The 13,580-nt window shown below is 32.8% G+C and overlaps 1 protein-coding gene across 2 annotated transcripts in view; it reads left to right on the top strand.

Annotated features, from left to right (window-relative positions):
* LOC140437641 (cilia- and flagella-associated protein 70-like) overlaps window positions 1-13,580 on the top strand; it is a 50,183-nt gene that overhangs the window by 21,684 nt on the left and 14,919 nt on the right. For both annotated transcript variants that reach the window (XM_072527269.1, XM_072527270.1), the window contains exons 11-15: window positions 1,568-1,716; window positions 2,759-2,937; window positions 9,087-9,253; window positions 9,727-9,891; window positions 13,376-13,509. In XM_072527269.1, the coding sequence (XP_072383370.1) occupies window positions 1,568-1,716; window positions 2,759-2,937; window positions 9,087-9,253; window positions 9,727-9,891; window positions 13,376-13,509 (794 nt within the window). The remainder of the gene's footprint in view (window positions 1-1,567; window positions 1,717-2,758; window positions 2,938-9,086; window positions 9,254-9,726; window positions 9,892-13,375; window positions 13,510-13,580) is intronic.

The following is a 13,580-nucleotide window of genomic DNA, read 5'->3' on the forward strand; positions in this document are numbered from 1 at the left end:
ACTACTTTACTGCAGTATTGGAATAAACTCCAGGAAACGAAACAATTAGATGATGTTAAGAATAGGTAAAATGAAAATATTTTTGAAACTCAAGATGTCGACGTCGCTGATACATGGACAGCTAATGAAGATCACGAATTCCGAACACTATTAGAGTATTTTCCTGAGCAATTTTGGGAAAACTCCGGAGGAATTCAAGAAACTCACAGGTATTCATATTTTAATGGAAATTTTTGGACTCCCGTTTTTAATGTTGTAGACAACTGTGCAGTTTCAGAGGAGACCAAAAAGGCAAATAAATTTTGGAAAGCCTATTCTTGATGTACGCAGTAAATATATCACTCTTCGAAGATCTCTCAAATTGGCAATCGACGAAAAAATGATTCCGTTCACTAGCACCAATAGTATGTCAAGAACAATCCTAATCCTGTAGGTTTGAACAATTTTTTGATAGCTTTAAACAGGGCTAGTCTTGGATAGATAGATAGATCTTAAACGAAGATATGTGCAAAAAACTGGAAGCATTTGAGATGTGGCTATATCGGAGAATGCTTAAGATCCCGTGGACTGACCAAGTCACTAATGAGGAGGTCCTCAGAAGAATGAATAAGAACCGAGAGGTACTGACCACCATCAAATCTCGAAAGTTACAGTTCTTTGGACATATTATGCGAAATGAATCCAGATATGCTCTCCTTCAAGCCATCCTGCAAGGAAAAATATTTGGAAAACGAGGTCCAGGAAGAAGAAGAACATCTTGGTTAAAGAACCTCAGAATCTGGTTCAATACAACATGTGCAGCTTTTCCGCGCTGCTGCAGATAAGATAAAGATTGCCATGATGATCGCCAACATTCGTAACGGATAGGCACATCGAAAAGAAGAGTCTTGGATTCCTTTATTTATCAAGGTGCAAACATTTTACCTCATGCTGCTCCTGACAAATCCTTGGGCATTGGAAGTTTCGTTGTGAAAAAATTGTCGTCGAAAACTGGTGTCCAAGAACAACAATTTATTTTGATATTATCCTCCATTAATTTACTCGATTATTTATTAGAAAAAAGAATACTTGGAATTGGTACTATTATGAATAATCGAATTCCACGACTACTTAGAAGCAAAATAAAAAAAGATTCTGCTTTACTAAAAGCAGACTGAGGGTCCCATGAAAAATGGGTACGCGATAATAATAAAGCATCTATTTTGAAATGGTTGGACAATAGATCTGTAATAATGTGTTCTACATCTGCAGATTCTTTGCCATTGGCTGACGTACGAAGATGGAATAAAAAACATTCAAAGTACATTCTGGTGGCTTGCCTAAATTTTGTAATAGGTACGCCATTTGAACACTTCCTTAGTAGTTCGAGAAACTCTCACTACAGACAGGTGGGACTATATAGTTTCTAAGCAAACCAACATCACGGTTCTTTTAGCTTCTTATCATAAATCAGTTATTTAAAATATAATTATTAACATATATTAAAACTATCAAAACGAATAATAAAACAAAAAAAGGAAGCGAAGTAACATAAACATGTTTAAAATATAGTTTTTATATTTTTTAGTTGCTTCCTCCAAAACCTGCGCCAGCTGCAGAACCAGAATCTAGCATGCAAGTGTATAATGAAGCAGGAAAACCTTGTTTTGTAGTAGTTACTTTCGAGATGTCGAATCCATTAGTGCCCGCGAAAAAGGTTGAAGATGTAAAAGAAGAGTTAGTATATTGTAGTATAGTTGCGGTAACATATAAGATAGAACGCTTTAAATGCAGCGACGTTATATTCCTTCTTTCTTGCAACCGACCGGATACCATTTTAGTCAGATAAGCGTTTAAGTTGAGAAGCAGTTCCTTAGTAGAGTGCGGAGGGTTGCTTGTTGTAATTTAATTAATTATTTTGAATAGTGATGTGGCGTCCGTGGGGCAATGTGGTTGAAAATATTGCGTACCATAACAACGTAGGTATCCGTAAAGTACCTGTAAAGTAGATTCAAATGCATTTAAATGCTGAAACAGAGCGACTATGTTTCAATGTATACACAAACCTAAAAAACAAAATCGGCTTCTAAAAAAAACTGTTGATACAATTAACTTTTAATTTAACAGAAATTTCACTTTTAACTATATACAAAATAGTTAAAAATGAACCATATCATCGCAAGAAGTGAGAACAGAATATAGCTAAATAAAAAATAAATAGTTTTAACTTTTAATGCCTTTATTATGTGCTTCAAAGTCATTTTTGAGAATGGAGTAAAATTTGTAGTTTTTATTGTTATTGTTTTAAGGTATTGACTGCTGATTTTCTAATTATTTTCTCTAGAGTAATGTTGCCGAACAGGGGCATCTCCTGGTCGTAGTCTTCCTCTAACACGGATTGTATCCAAGTTCTTGTTTCCAGCAGATACATGCAGGATCATCTTCTCTGGTTACAGTTCTCGAATATTATCTAAATATTTACAATTCACGAAGAACCCATTCAGATGATTTTTCATGGAATTTGTTTCTTTATTCTCATAGTGTTCATTCATATCTCGTATACCTCATGGAAATATCATCTGGTTGTTAATCTGTATTACATCAATCTAAATTGATTTTCGGGTATTTGGTTTTGCCGATTTGAACATTCATTCGTTTTTTGTTTTACGCATTTGATTTGAAACAATTTTCGCTTTTTGTATCATCTAAATATCTCACGTTTTATTTGGAATTTGTTCTTTCACAAGCCTATTAGTCAATTCTTAATGTTTATTTGTAGTTTATCAATGTTACTTAAAGAGAAAACAAAAAATGCTAATCTACATCCCACATCTATGCTATCGAAGTGCATGTCATTTGATTATTACAATGAATTATTAAATGCAATGATATTGGATTTGAATGATAAATTTTTGACATTCACCAACGAGAACCCTGTAGAATCTCTAAGTAGAAAGGGTAAGTAACTAAAATTTTTGCAAGAATATATAACGTAAGTATTTTTAAAACTTAAACCAAATCACGTTAGATATACTCCTATATAGTAACAGAAATTAATTTAATGAACTTAATCTTCAAGGAGACGAATATTTTACGATTATTTAGTTACTTAAATTATTGGAGCCAAAACATTTTTCTGAGAAGAACTGTCAAGATATATTTAAAATAATGAAGTAAAGAACGTAAACTACCTACAATGGCGAAACTTTGGTAGTTTGTAAAAGTAGAGTTTTACTACTACTACTTGTCGGTTTATAACGTTCTCCGCCGTTTTCCGACTTCCAATCGCCACTTAGACCGGTTGTTCCATAGATCTTCTTCTATGGCCCTCTCTCTCAGTTCTTTATTTATTCCTTCGCTCCAACTTTTTCTCGGTCTACCTCGTTTTCTCTTTCCTTCTGGTTGCCACTTTAGTATTTCTTTTGGCATTCGTTGTTCGTCCATTCTTTGTAAGTGTCCGAACCAGATAAGTTGTTTTGTTGTTAGGTCATCTGTGATTGTTCGTTTGATTCCCATTATTTCTCTAATGCGTTCGTTGGTAATCCTTTCTCTTCTAGATCTTCCTGCGGCTCTTCTCCAAAAATCCATTTCCGTCGCTTTCAGCGTTGACAGTGTTCTTTCTTTCAGTGGCCATACCTCACAGCTGTATAAAGTGATACTTTTTACTATAGTCTCATATATCCTCTTTTTATTTTCTTTGCTGATGGATTGGTCCCATAAAATGGTGTTTAACATTGTGATGGCTTTTCTCCCTGACGTATTTCTCTCTCTTATGGCTTTGTCTAGTGTTCCATCTTGTGAAATAGTGATACCTAGGTATTTGTAGTCACAGCAGTGCTTCATCGTAGTGTTATCGTCTAATATGAGATCTTTTTGTTCTGCTCCAATGCACAGGTATTCGGTTTTCTTTTTATTTACTTCTAGACCCCATATATCATACTCTTCAATTAATTTTCGTGCCATATAGTTTAAATCGTCATAATCTTGAGCCATTATTACTTGATCGTCTGCAAAGTTAAGCGTATATACCATAGTATTGGTGAGCGGTATCCCCATTGTCCTGCATTTTTGTTTCCATCTTTTTAAAGCACTTTCGAGGTATATTTTAAATAAAGTGGGAGACAAGCAACATCCTTGCTTTAATCCTTTTGTTGTTATAAATCCTGTTGTTATTTGTGTCCCCGCTTTTATCTTTATTATTGGTTGGTTGTATAGCACTTTGACGGCTTTTATTAATTCTATATTAATATTCGTGCTTTCCATTGATTGCCACAGCTTCTTCAGTGGAACGCTGTCGTAGGCTTTCCGTAGGTTGACGAACAACATATGAATCTCTTGATTCCTTGCCATCTTTTTTTCTATTATCTGGGTTAAGGAGAAAATGTGGTCAATAGTGGATCGACCCGTACGAAATCCTGCTTGTTCTTCTGCTTCATAATACAAGTATTCTCTCTCGATTCGGTTCTTTAACACCTTTCCATATATTCGACTCATAGATCCAGTTACAGCTATTCCTCGGTAATTTTCACAATTATTTTTATCACCCTTTTTATGTATAGTGCTGAGGTGTGATATCTTCCATTCCGTAGGGATTTCGCTTGTGTTTATGCATTCTTGAAAAAGTTGTCGAAGACATTCGTACAATTTGTTCGTTCCGTACTTAAACAATTCTCCGGGTATATCTCCTGGTCCGGGTGCTTTGTTCCTCTTCAGCTGTTTACATACATTTTTAATTTCCTCTGTTGTTAATCTTAGTAGAGTTTTACAAACTATCTAAAAAACTACTAGGTTTTGTCCTTGGCAGCAATCTATCTCATCTCCTCTGTCGTTGCGACCACTATTCGCATGGAAATACTATGGAACCACATTTACCTCTTCCGATTTTTGCCTTAAAATTTTCCGTGATGACTATTATGTCTCTAGAAATTGTGAAATGGAATTTGTATTTAAATTCAATGTCATCGTTTTCACCTCTTAATTTTTCTTATTAGCAGTCTTTGCCTAAATCTGTATTAAATATTCCCAGTGATTTTGGTCAATTAAAGCAATTTATTTCTTTCGTATATCGGAATGGCGACTTAATCTGTATTGAGTGTCTTGTTTTTCGAATAATTGATTCTTCTTTTTCTTCTATTTGCTTGCTTCTTCTACTTGCTTTTTACACTGCATGTCGCAATTTTAAGGTTTCTATGTATTTTTAAGAAGGTGGGTATATTTCTCCAACAAGGTGGTCAGCAATACATTAAGCATATCCAGCACAACTGGATTTAGGGGCTCAAGATCGGAGGCAATGGAATTATTTACGGGAGGCCTATGTTCAGCAGTAAACTCAAAAGGTTAATGATGATGATGGTGATGTATTTTTAATAGACACGAATTACACTAATTTACTTAGAAATTGACTTGGAGAGCCACGCAGTTTTTGCTATTTTTTCCTCTGTCTACTTTTGGTCTCCAAATACCATGATTATTAAGCTGTTGCTTGTTATTGTCTTCAAAAATGACTATTACTACCGTAATATAATGAAGTGTACAAAAAGTACTACCTCTACAACGCAACCAAAATGTATAAATGTTTAAATACTTAAGACTAGATAAGAATATTAGGACTAAAAGAAAATCTTCTGAACATATACATACATAATCGTTCCTCTTCTACCGTTAGGTGCCGCTGGAGGTGCGTCTAGCTTTTAATGAATTTCCTTCATTCTTTTCTGTTCTTCGCCATTTGTGTTGCTTCTGGTAAAGATTTACATTTATTTTGCAATGCCTCTGCAATGTTGCTGTTCCAATCTTTTATTGGTTTGCACTTTCTGTTTATCCTTTTTGGTTTATTGTTCCACACTCTTTTCACTTGCCTTCTACTGTCCATCTGTGTTATATGATCGAAGGCACCACCTTCTTCTGAAGGTGCCTGAATGTTGGCTACAATTTTGGCATACTCGTTTTGATATTGTGCCGCTCTGAAAAGTGCATTATTGCCGTTCACGTTTATACCAATTTGTAACTCTTTTTTATATACAGATACACTGAGAACGGCAACTACATATATGCAAGACCAATATACGGATGAATTTGAAATCCGGAAAGGTGTCCGCCAAGGCTGCATACTCTCTCCGATGCTTTTTAATTTATATGTTAAAAATATATTTGCGGAAGCATTAGAAGACACGGAATTAGGCATTAAGGTGAACGGCATACCAATTAGCAACCTACGCTATGCGGACGACACAGTGATTATAACTGATAAATTGGAAGATCAGCAGTTATTACTTGATAGGGTGAATAGCATAGGTAAAAAATATGGCCTCAAAATCAACATTTTGAAAACGAAATATATGGTCATTAGCAGAAACCTTCCAGAAAACTCGATAATATGCATAGGTGACGATCGCATAAAACGCGTGAAAACTTTTAAATACCTTGACACCACAATCAATGACCAATCGGATCCACAACAAGAGATAAAAACCTGAATACAAATGCCAAGACATGCTTTTGTGAAATTCAAACCGCTCCTATGTAATCAAAACCTAAATTTCGAAATACGCTACAGAATGGTCAAGTGCTACATATGGTCCATCTTGCTTTATGGCATGGAAACGTGGACTTTGAAAAAAACATCTATCAACAAACTTGAAGCATTTGAAATGTGGTCATTAAGAAGAATGATGCGCATACCTTGGGTGGATAGAGTTCGAAACGATGACGTCTTTAAGAGAGCCGGCGTGGAAAGAGAACTCTTTAAATTAATTAAAAAACGCAAGATTGGTTACCTTGGGCACATATTGAGAGGAGCAAAATATGAAATACCACAGTTAATCCTACAAGGGAAGATCGAAGGTAGGAGAGGAGCCGGCCGCAAACAATTATCCTGGTTAAGGAATATTAAAGAATGGCCAGGAATACACAATACAGGCGAGCTGTGTCACGCCGCCAAGATCAGAATTCTAGTAATGAGATAGTCGCCTACGCACTTTGGTGTATGGCATGTTAAGAAGTGTATATGCTTGGTGGAGAGCGAGTCGTGAATTAGAAACTAGCTTTTGGAATTGGCCCTTGGTTCAACAGAATAAATAGAAGTAATAGATAAATAGATAGATAAAATTACCATAGGTAAAAAGAGAAAGAGAGAAAAAGGGCGCTACTTAACTTTTTGTTAATAAAAGGAGAAAGTTAAGAAACCTTAGATCTCGAAGGAAGTTAACAAACAACAAACTATGTTCTGAAAATCAAAAAATATAAAAGATATTGAAGTTATTATTATTGATTAATTGTTGTCAACGCACTCTATAAATAAAGACTTATCAAATTGTTTAAATAGAGAACGATGAACTGATAATACATCTGATACATCAACAAATTTGAGATCATGAGATAAAATAAAGTGCAGACGGGAAGACTGGGTTACAGACGATATAACAAAGATGAACATTATAAACTGAAAGGAAATCAGAACAGACAGGATGTAACCTGTAAAGTAACCTGGATGTAAGTTTCAAAAAATTTATTATTGTAATTCCTAGTAAATATTCAAGTCAATGTTGCTCACCCCATCTATCCGCCGAGTGCATTTAAATTATAAATTATTAAAATACCCTCAAGGACGCTACTGTAGTTCCTAACAGCTTCGACCGTCGCCTCAAAACTGGAGAGTTCGTAAATTCTTTGCTCCTTTCTCTCTTTAATCCAACAGGCAGGACAAAATTCTGTTTGAGTGTTTTCTCGAGGAGGTAAGCCAAAAAATTCCTTTTCTCTTATATATTTTTAAATAAATATTTATTTTACACCCTTACCGGGAGCCCTAATAGTTGCTAGAACTATGTTTATTGACCCGAGATTATCTAAATAGCTATGGATTAATGGTAAGTGTTCTAAAACCAACAATTCAAAGAATATTCCGTTTGCTTAACCGCCCAATCCAGTGGATATTATGTTTCTGCTTCAGTAGATTCAACATTTTTGCCAGCCTGAGTACCTAAAGGGTAAAAAAAATATGTCCTTTCTACACGCCACACAACCATTTGCATAATTCAAGTTGTACCCATTTTATATTCTTTTATTGAGCAGTGAAGATTATCTATGAACTAAATAACAGGGAAGTGATTTATTATCGATCTTTAAATTACAATAAATATTTACATTCTACCTAATATACACATGTATTTTTTTATCTGAACGAATGTCAAAATTTGGGATAAAGTATAATTTTATTTTCATATATTTCTCATTTATTATGTAATGCCAAGATATAAAATGTTTGTTTTCTTACGATATGATTTTAATTTTAGTTTCGTATAAGCACTTCTCATGTGTAATTTAATACCTTAAACATATATTCTTTATTTCTTTTCTGTGATGACGTAACTTTTTAACCAAGAATCTTTTAATAACTTTTTGTTTCTTACAAAATAATAAAGGCTTACTTTTTTTTAGTTTTTCATTGTATTTCTTTGTCTGAGCTTGTTTTCTTACGGGGATAAACTATTAAGGATTGGCGCCCAATTCATTCTAATTTTAAAGATAATACAAACAGCTTCTATATAATTTTTGAAGGAACCGCACCCAAACTCTCCGACACGAGCAGAAAGGCCTAGATTGTTTTTATATTTAAGTAAATAGTATTCGTACGTTACAAGGAATAAAACTCCGAATCTCCGAATTCCATTACGAACGGTGAGAAACCACACATTAACCTGTGATAGAGAAGAAAACAGATAAAGAAGTTAAGTAATCTCTCTACTCTTGAAGAACGCAATTTCTATGACTTGTTGAATTTATGAATTTAAACAATCTAATATTTATCCAGAAAACCCAAATTTATCCCAAAAACCTTTTTCTCATATGCAAATTTTGACCCATTTCCAAAGATAAGTCTTTTCCTTGGGTTGTTTTTCTTCAGTATCTAACTGTTAGATACGAATACTTCTTCTCGAACTGTATACTTAACTTGACTTCAGGTTGAGTTTTGCTCAGTTTTTAGTACCAGATGAAATAAAGTAAATTGGATATATAAATAGAATTGTTTTTTGTAAAGATTTTCAAAGTGTTTTACCATTTTCTCAGATTGATTTAATAATTTAAATATATGAAGATATTGGTTTTAGAATCGTCCCAGAAAATTGCCGGCAGATTTGTGGATTTCCTTAAACATGAAGGAATTTATGAGTCATATGTACACTCCATTACAAAAGCTACATCTTTGATGATAAGTAAAAATTTTCAACGCGTAGATGGAAAAGATATTAAAGAATATCAAAAGTTTATTGGTAATGTAAGTATAGAATGCATATATTAATGTGAAATTTTCCTCAGGAAACTACTTTTAATTCTTTTTATCTATATTTTAAATATATGTATAAAATTAAATTTTTAATTATAACTGCGTATTTTTTGTATATACTGATCAAAATAAAGATCAAAAGAGGGTTCGACAAAGCAGGTTTGTCCAATGTAGAGTTTGCGATATACTTGACCGGATATATTTTCTCAGTGAGAGTTTTCTTCTGTTGAGTTCATCAGCTTTTTCAATGCCGTTTTTGTTCCCGGTGATCTGGAACCCATACCAGTGACACACTTTTATATTCCGTCTGTCTGCCAGTTTGTCGAGTTCTCGGCATATCCACACTAGCCTAGATTCCATTTTAGTATAAGAAAACTTGAAAAAGTGTAAGATAACTTTAAATTTGTTTTATTATATTACGAAACAAGCGAAACGTGCTCAGACTTTTTTTTTTTAATTTTTAGGTATTTGTTTTTCTCATATCGAAAATGAACAAAACTGTGAATGAACTAGTATGTCACGAACTGAAACCTGTGACAACTTATAAGAAGATTGACAACTTTTTCTTTTACGCAAAAGAAGCAATGGACACAAATAGAAAAGAAATAGCTGAAAAATATTTTCTTGAAGTGAGTAAAACAAAACGACATCAATGTGTACAAGGTAGAACTATGAAAGTAGATATTTAAAAAAAAATTATTAAAAATCCTTTATAAAAGGTATAAAATTTAAAAACCCAATCGGACTATATCCCAAAACGTTTTCGGAATCCATATTGCATCATCAGTGCACTAGGTGGGTATACATGTATTGAGCCACTAAATATGTGGGTAAAAACCCGTTAAAAATTCTTTTTTAAATTTGGTTTACATTATATGGTGATAAATTCTATGATGTTAAAGCTACTAATATGGCGACGTATGACTCCACTTTAAGTTGCTGGTCCTGAGACGATGTGTCTACGAGGACCTGATGAAAGCAACTCTATTTTTTCACTAAACTGAGATGTACTTTGTTTTAGAAATACCCAATAGAAAATATTGTAGATGATATTTTAAGAGATGCTGAAAAATTGTAACTTCGTTCTTTGGATTAATCAGTTTTGTTTTTCATCTATTTATTTTTTAATAATTAGTATTCGCTCTTAGTTCAGCTGTAAACTTTGTAGGCCATTAGTCAACTTTGGTGCATTTTCTTTGTTGTTTCTCTCGTACCTACTATTAATGAAAATAAAAACAATATCTATTGCCAATAATGAACTGATACTTCTAAATTCTGAAAATGAGCCAAAAAAGGCTACCTGCGTGAAAGTGTGCAATTAAATTAATTAATTAATTAAAAAAATAACCAGTTTATTATCTCTGTGTTTAATCTGCAACTTTCGAACGACCCATCAGAAACGGTGGGTGCCAATGGGTAACAATATGAACATGTGCAACAGACAATCTCACAATCTCTGAAGGTTTTGAGCCAATTTATAGCAATAAAACTCACAACTTTCTTTGAGAAAAAATTGTTAGGTATCATCTAGCTCAGTCTCTTAGGTGTGAGAATGTTTTATCTTCAAAGTAAATCTAAAAAATTAGTTTAGCTGGGACAAATAAACTAAGATATTAACTAATTATATTTTTTGTACATAAAAAATATAAAATAAACTTAATATTAAATTAAAAACAAAGCACATCTTGCCTACAGCTTTGCAAAAAGTTTAAAATGAGACTTATGGCTTCATGTGGTGCACAGGATATCTTGCTGATTACTTTTGATGTTGACTGGATGGATTTTAGCTGAATAAGTATCCTGTAAGTTGATGGAGATGCCGGGATCGAGCCCGTTGTAGTTCTCAGCAGGTATGAAGTTCTGCATATCATATACATAATATGCTGCTGCAATCGTCATCCCTATGTGTGGAGCAACAAGCGTCTTTAAGGAAAAAGAAAAAAATGTATTTTACGCTAAAAAACTAAAATAATAAATTCTAAGTTAGCGACTGCATATGTTTTAAAATATTTCCTTGCCACATGAAGATTGAAAATAATTACAATATTAAAAAGAAAATAGCAAATTGGCAAGGATTAAATATATATAATAATTATTAAATAAATTAGTTAAATTATAGTAAAGATACTAACTGCATATGTGACGATTTATAAAGTTAAAAGAAACAGGTGGGTTGGAGATTTTCTAAAAAAAAAAACAAGATCGTCAAATATAGAAAGAAAATTATAAAAATACTGATATAAAAAATATTGATCAACTAGAAAATGAAATGTACTCACCTTAGGAAAAGATTTAAAAATATAAATGAATCTTAAAGAAAATTCACCTTAAAATAGGCAAAAGACATAAAAAAATATTCAACTTCTTCATTAAATAAAACTAACAGGACACAAGCGTTAATAACAACAATGACATCATAGAAGAAATAAAAACTAGAATTGGAAAGGCTCGAGCTGCTTTTGTTAATATGAAGGACACTCTGGGAAGTTATGACATTAACTTAAACCTGAAAATGAGATTGGTTAGATGCTACATCTTTTCGATACTGCTGTACGGAGTAGAGACTTCGACTTTAAACAAGAACAATATCGATAAACTAGAGGCCTGCGAAATGTGGATATACAGAAAAATTTTGAAAATACCTTTGACAGACAAAATAACAAATAGTGTAGTTCTTCGAAGAATGAACAAAGAACGGGAGCTGTTGATCACCATCAAGAGAAGAAAGTTGGAATATCTAGGTCATGTGATGAGAGGGAAAAAGTACCGATTGCTCCAGTTAATTATCCAAGGAAAGATTTAGGGCAAACGAAGCGTGGGGAGACGACGTATATCTTGACTGCGCAATTTAAGAGACTGGTTCCAGTGCACATCTAACCAATTATTTAGAGCAACGGCTTCAAAGATACGAATAGCAATGATGATTGCCAAACTCCGTAGCGGAGAGGGCACTTGAAGAAGAAGAAGACAGGACACGGCAAAGTTGTCAACTGATAGATATACAAAGTGGAACATAGAAATTTTATATGTTCCATCGCATAGAACAAAATGGGGAGTAAATACAGGGAATTAGAATATTAAGTTAATATTAAGATAGTTTAACGAAAAGTTGGGCGCCAACAATTTTTAAAATAAAAATAGTAAAATAAAAGATAAAGTTAAAGAAATTAAAATAAAATAATTATTTAAAAAAAAAAATCACACATGTGACGTTTATAACGTTACAAAGCTATTTACTTTAATATCAAATAACAATACAGGGTGTTTCAAAAAGGTATGTCATAAATTAAATCAGGCATTCTGGGGACAAAAATAAATTGATTGAATCAAACTTATCTTAGTACAAAAGTGTACACAAAAAAAGTTACAGCCCTTTAAAGTTACAAAATAAAATTTATTTTTTGCATTATCTCCTAAACTACATGACATTTTGTAATAAAAATGAACACGTTACTTTCTTGTTCTGAAAGCATTTTTCATACAAAAGAAACAACAAAATCTAAGCGCACAGAAAAATTTAAAATTTTTTTTGCCTCTTATCACTTTAAAAAAAAAACAGTTTTTACTGAGTTACGGCCCTTTTTATTAACCTTTAAAAAATTTCGTGCAACTAAATAAATGGCTTAAATGAATTAACAAGTACAAAAAATGTTTATAACCTCTATAAATATGATATTACAATAAATGTTCAAAATGATCCCCATTTTCTTCAATACACATTCGGTATCGTTTTAATAAGGAAAACCGAATGCGCTGAAAAATCATATTTTTCTGACGAAATTGATTTGCAGCTTCAATTATTCTAACCCTCAATCATACACAATACATATGCAACACACAACACACAAACACGAAACATGAATGCTCAGACACACACAAACGTTTAAAGCACATACAAATATTGCACACCAAATATTCAAAGCTTTCACTGTTTGAAAAGATATAACCTCATCAATAACTTGGGCGGTTATACACTCTTTTTAACAAAACTCTTAAATAATATTTTCCAAAATGATTTCTGGATTGGAAATCGAAACGTCAAATTTTTAATTAAAAATTAAATTTTCATTACAATAATTAAAGTTACAACTGGTATTATACAATAATTTGCAGAGAATTTGCAACGATCCACAGAGTGCTGATTATTGGTTTGACTACGGAATATATCTTTTAGAAAGAAAGGAAGATGACAAATCTTACGAGTGTATGAAAGAATCCTTGTTGCAAAAACAAGAGCATAAATATAGGTATGAATCCTTTCCCCTATAAATATAAATTAATATAGGTATTTTACGTGTTTGTACATTTTAAATTTTTT

This window comes from Diabrotica undecimpunctata, chromosome 3 (assembly GCF_040954645.1).
Source record: "Diabrotica undecimpunctata isolate CICGRU chromosome 3, icDiaUnde3, whole genome shotgun sequence".
NCBI lineage: Eukaryota > Metazoa > Arthropoda > Insecta > Coleoptera > Chrysomelidae > Diabrotica > Diabrotica undecimpunctata.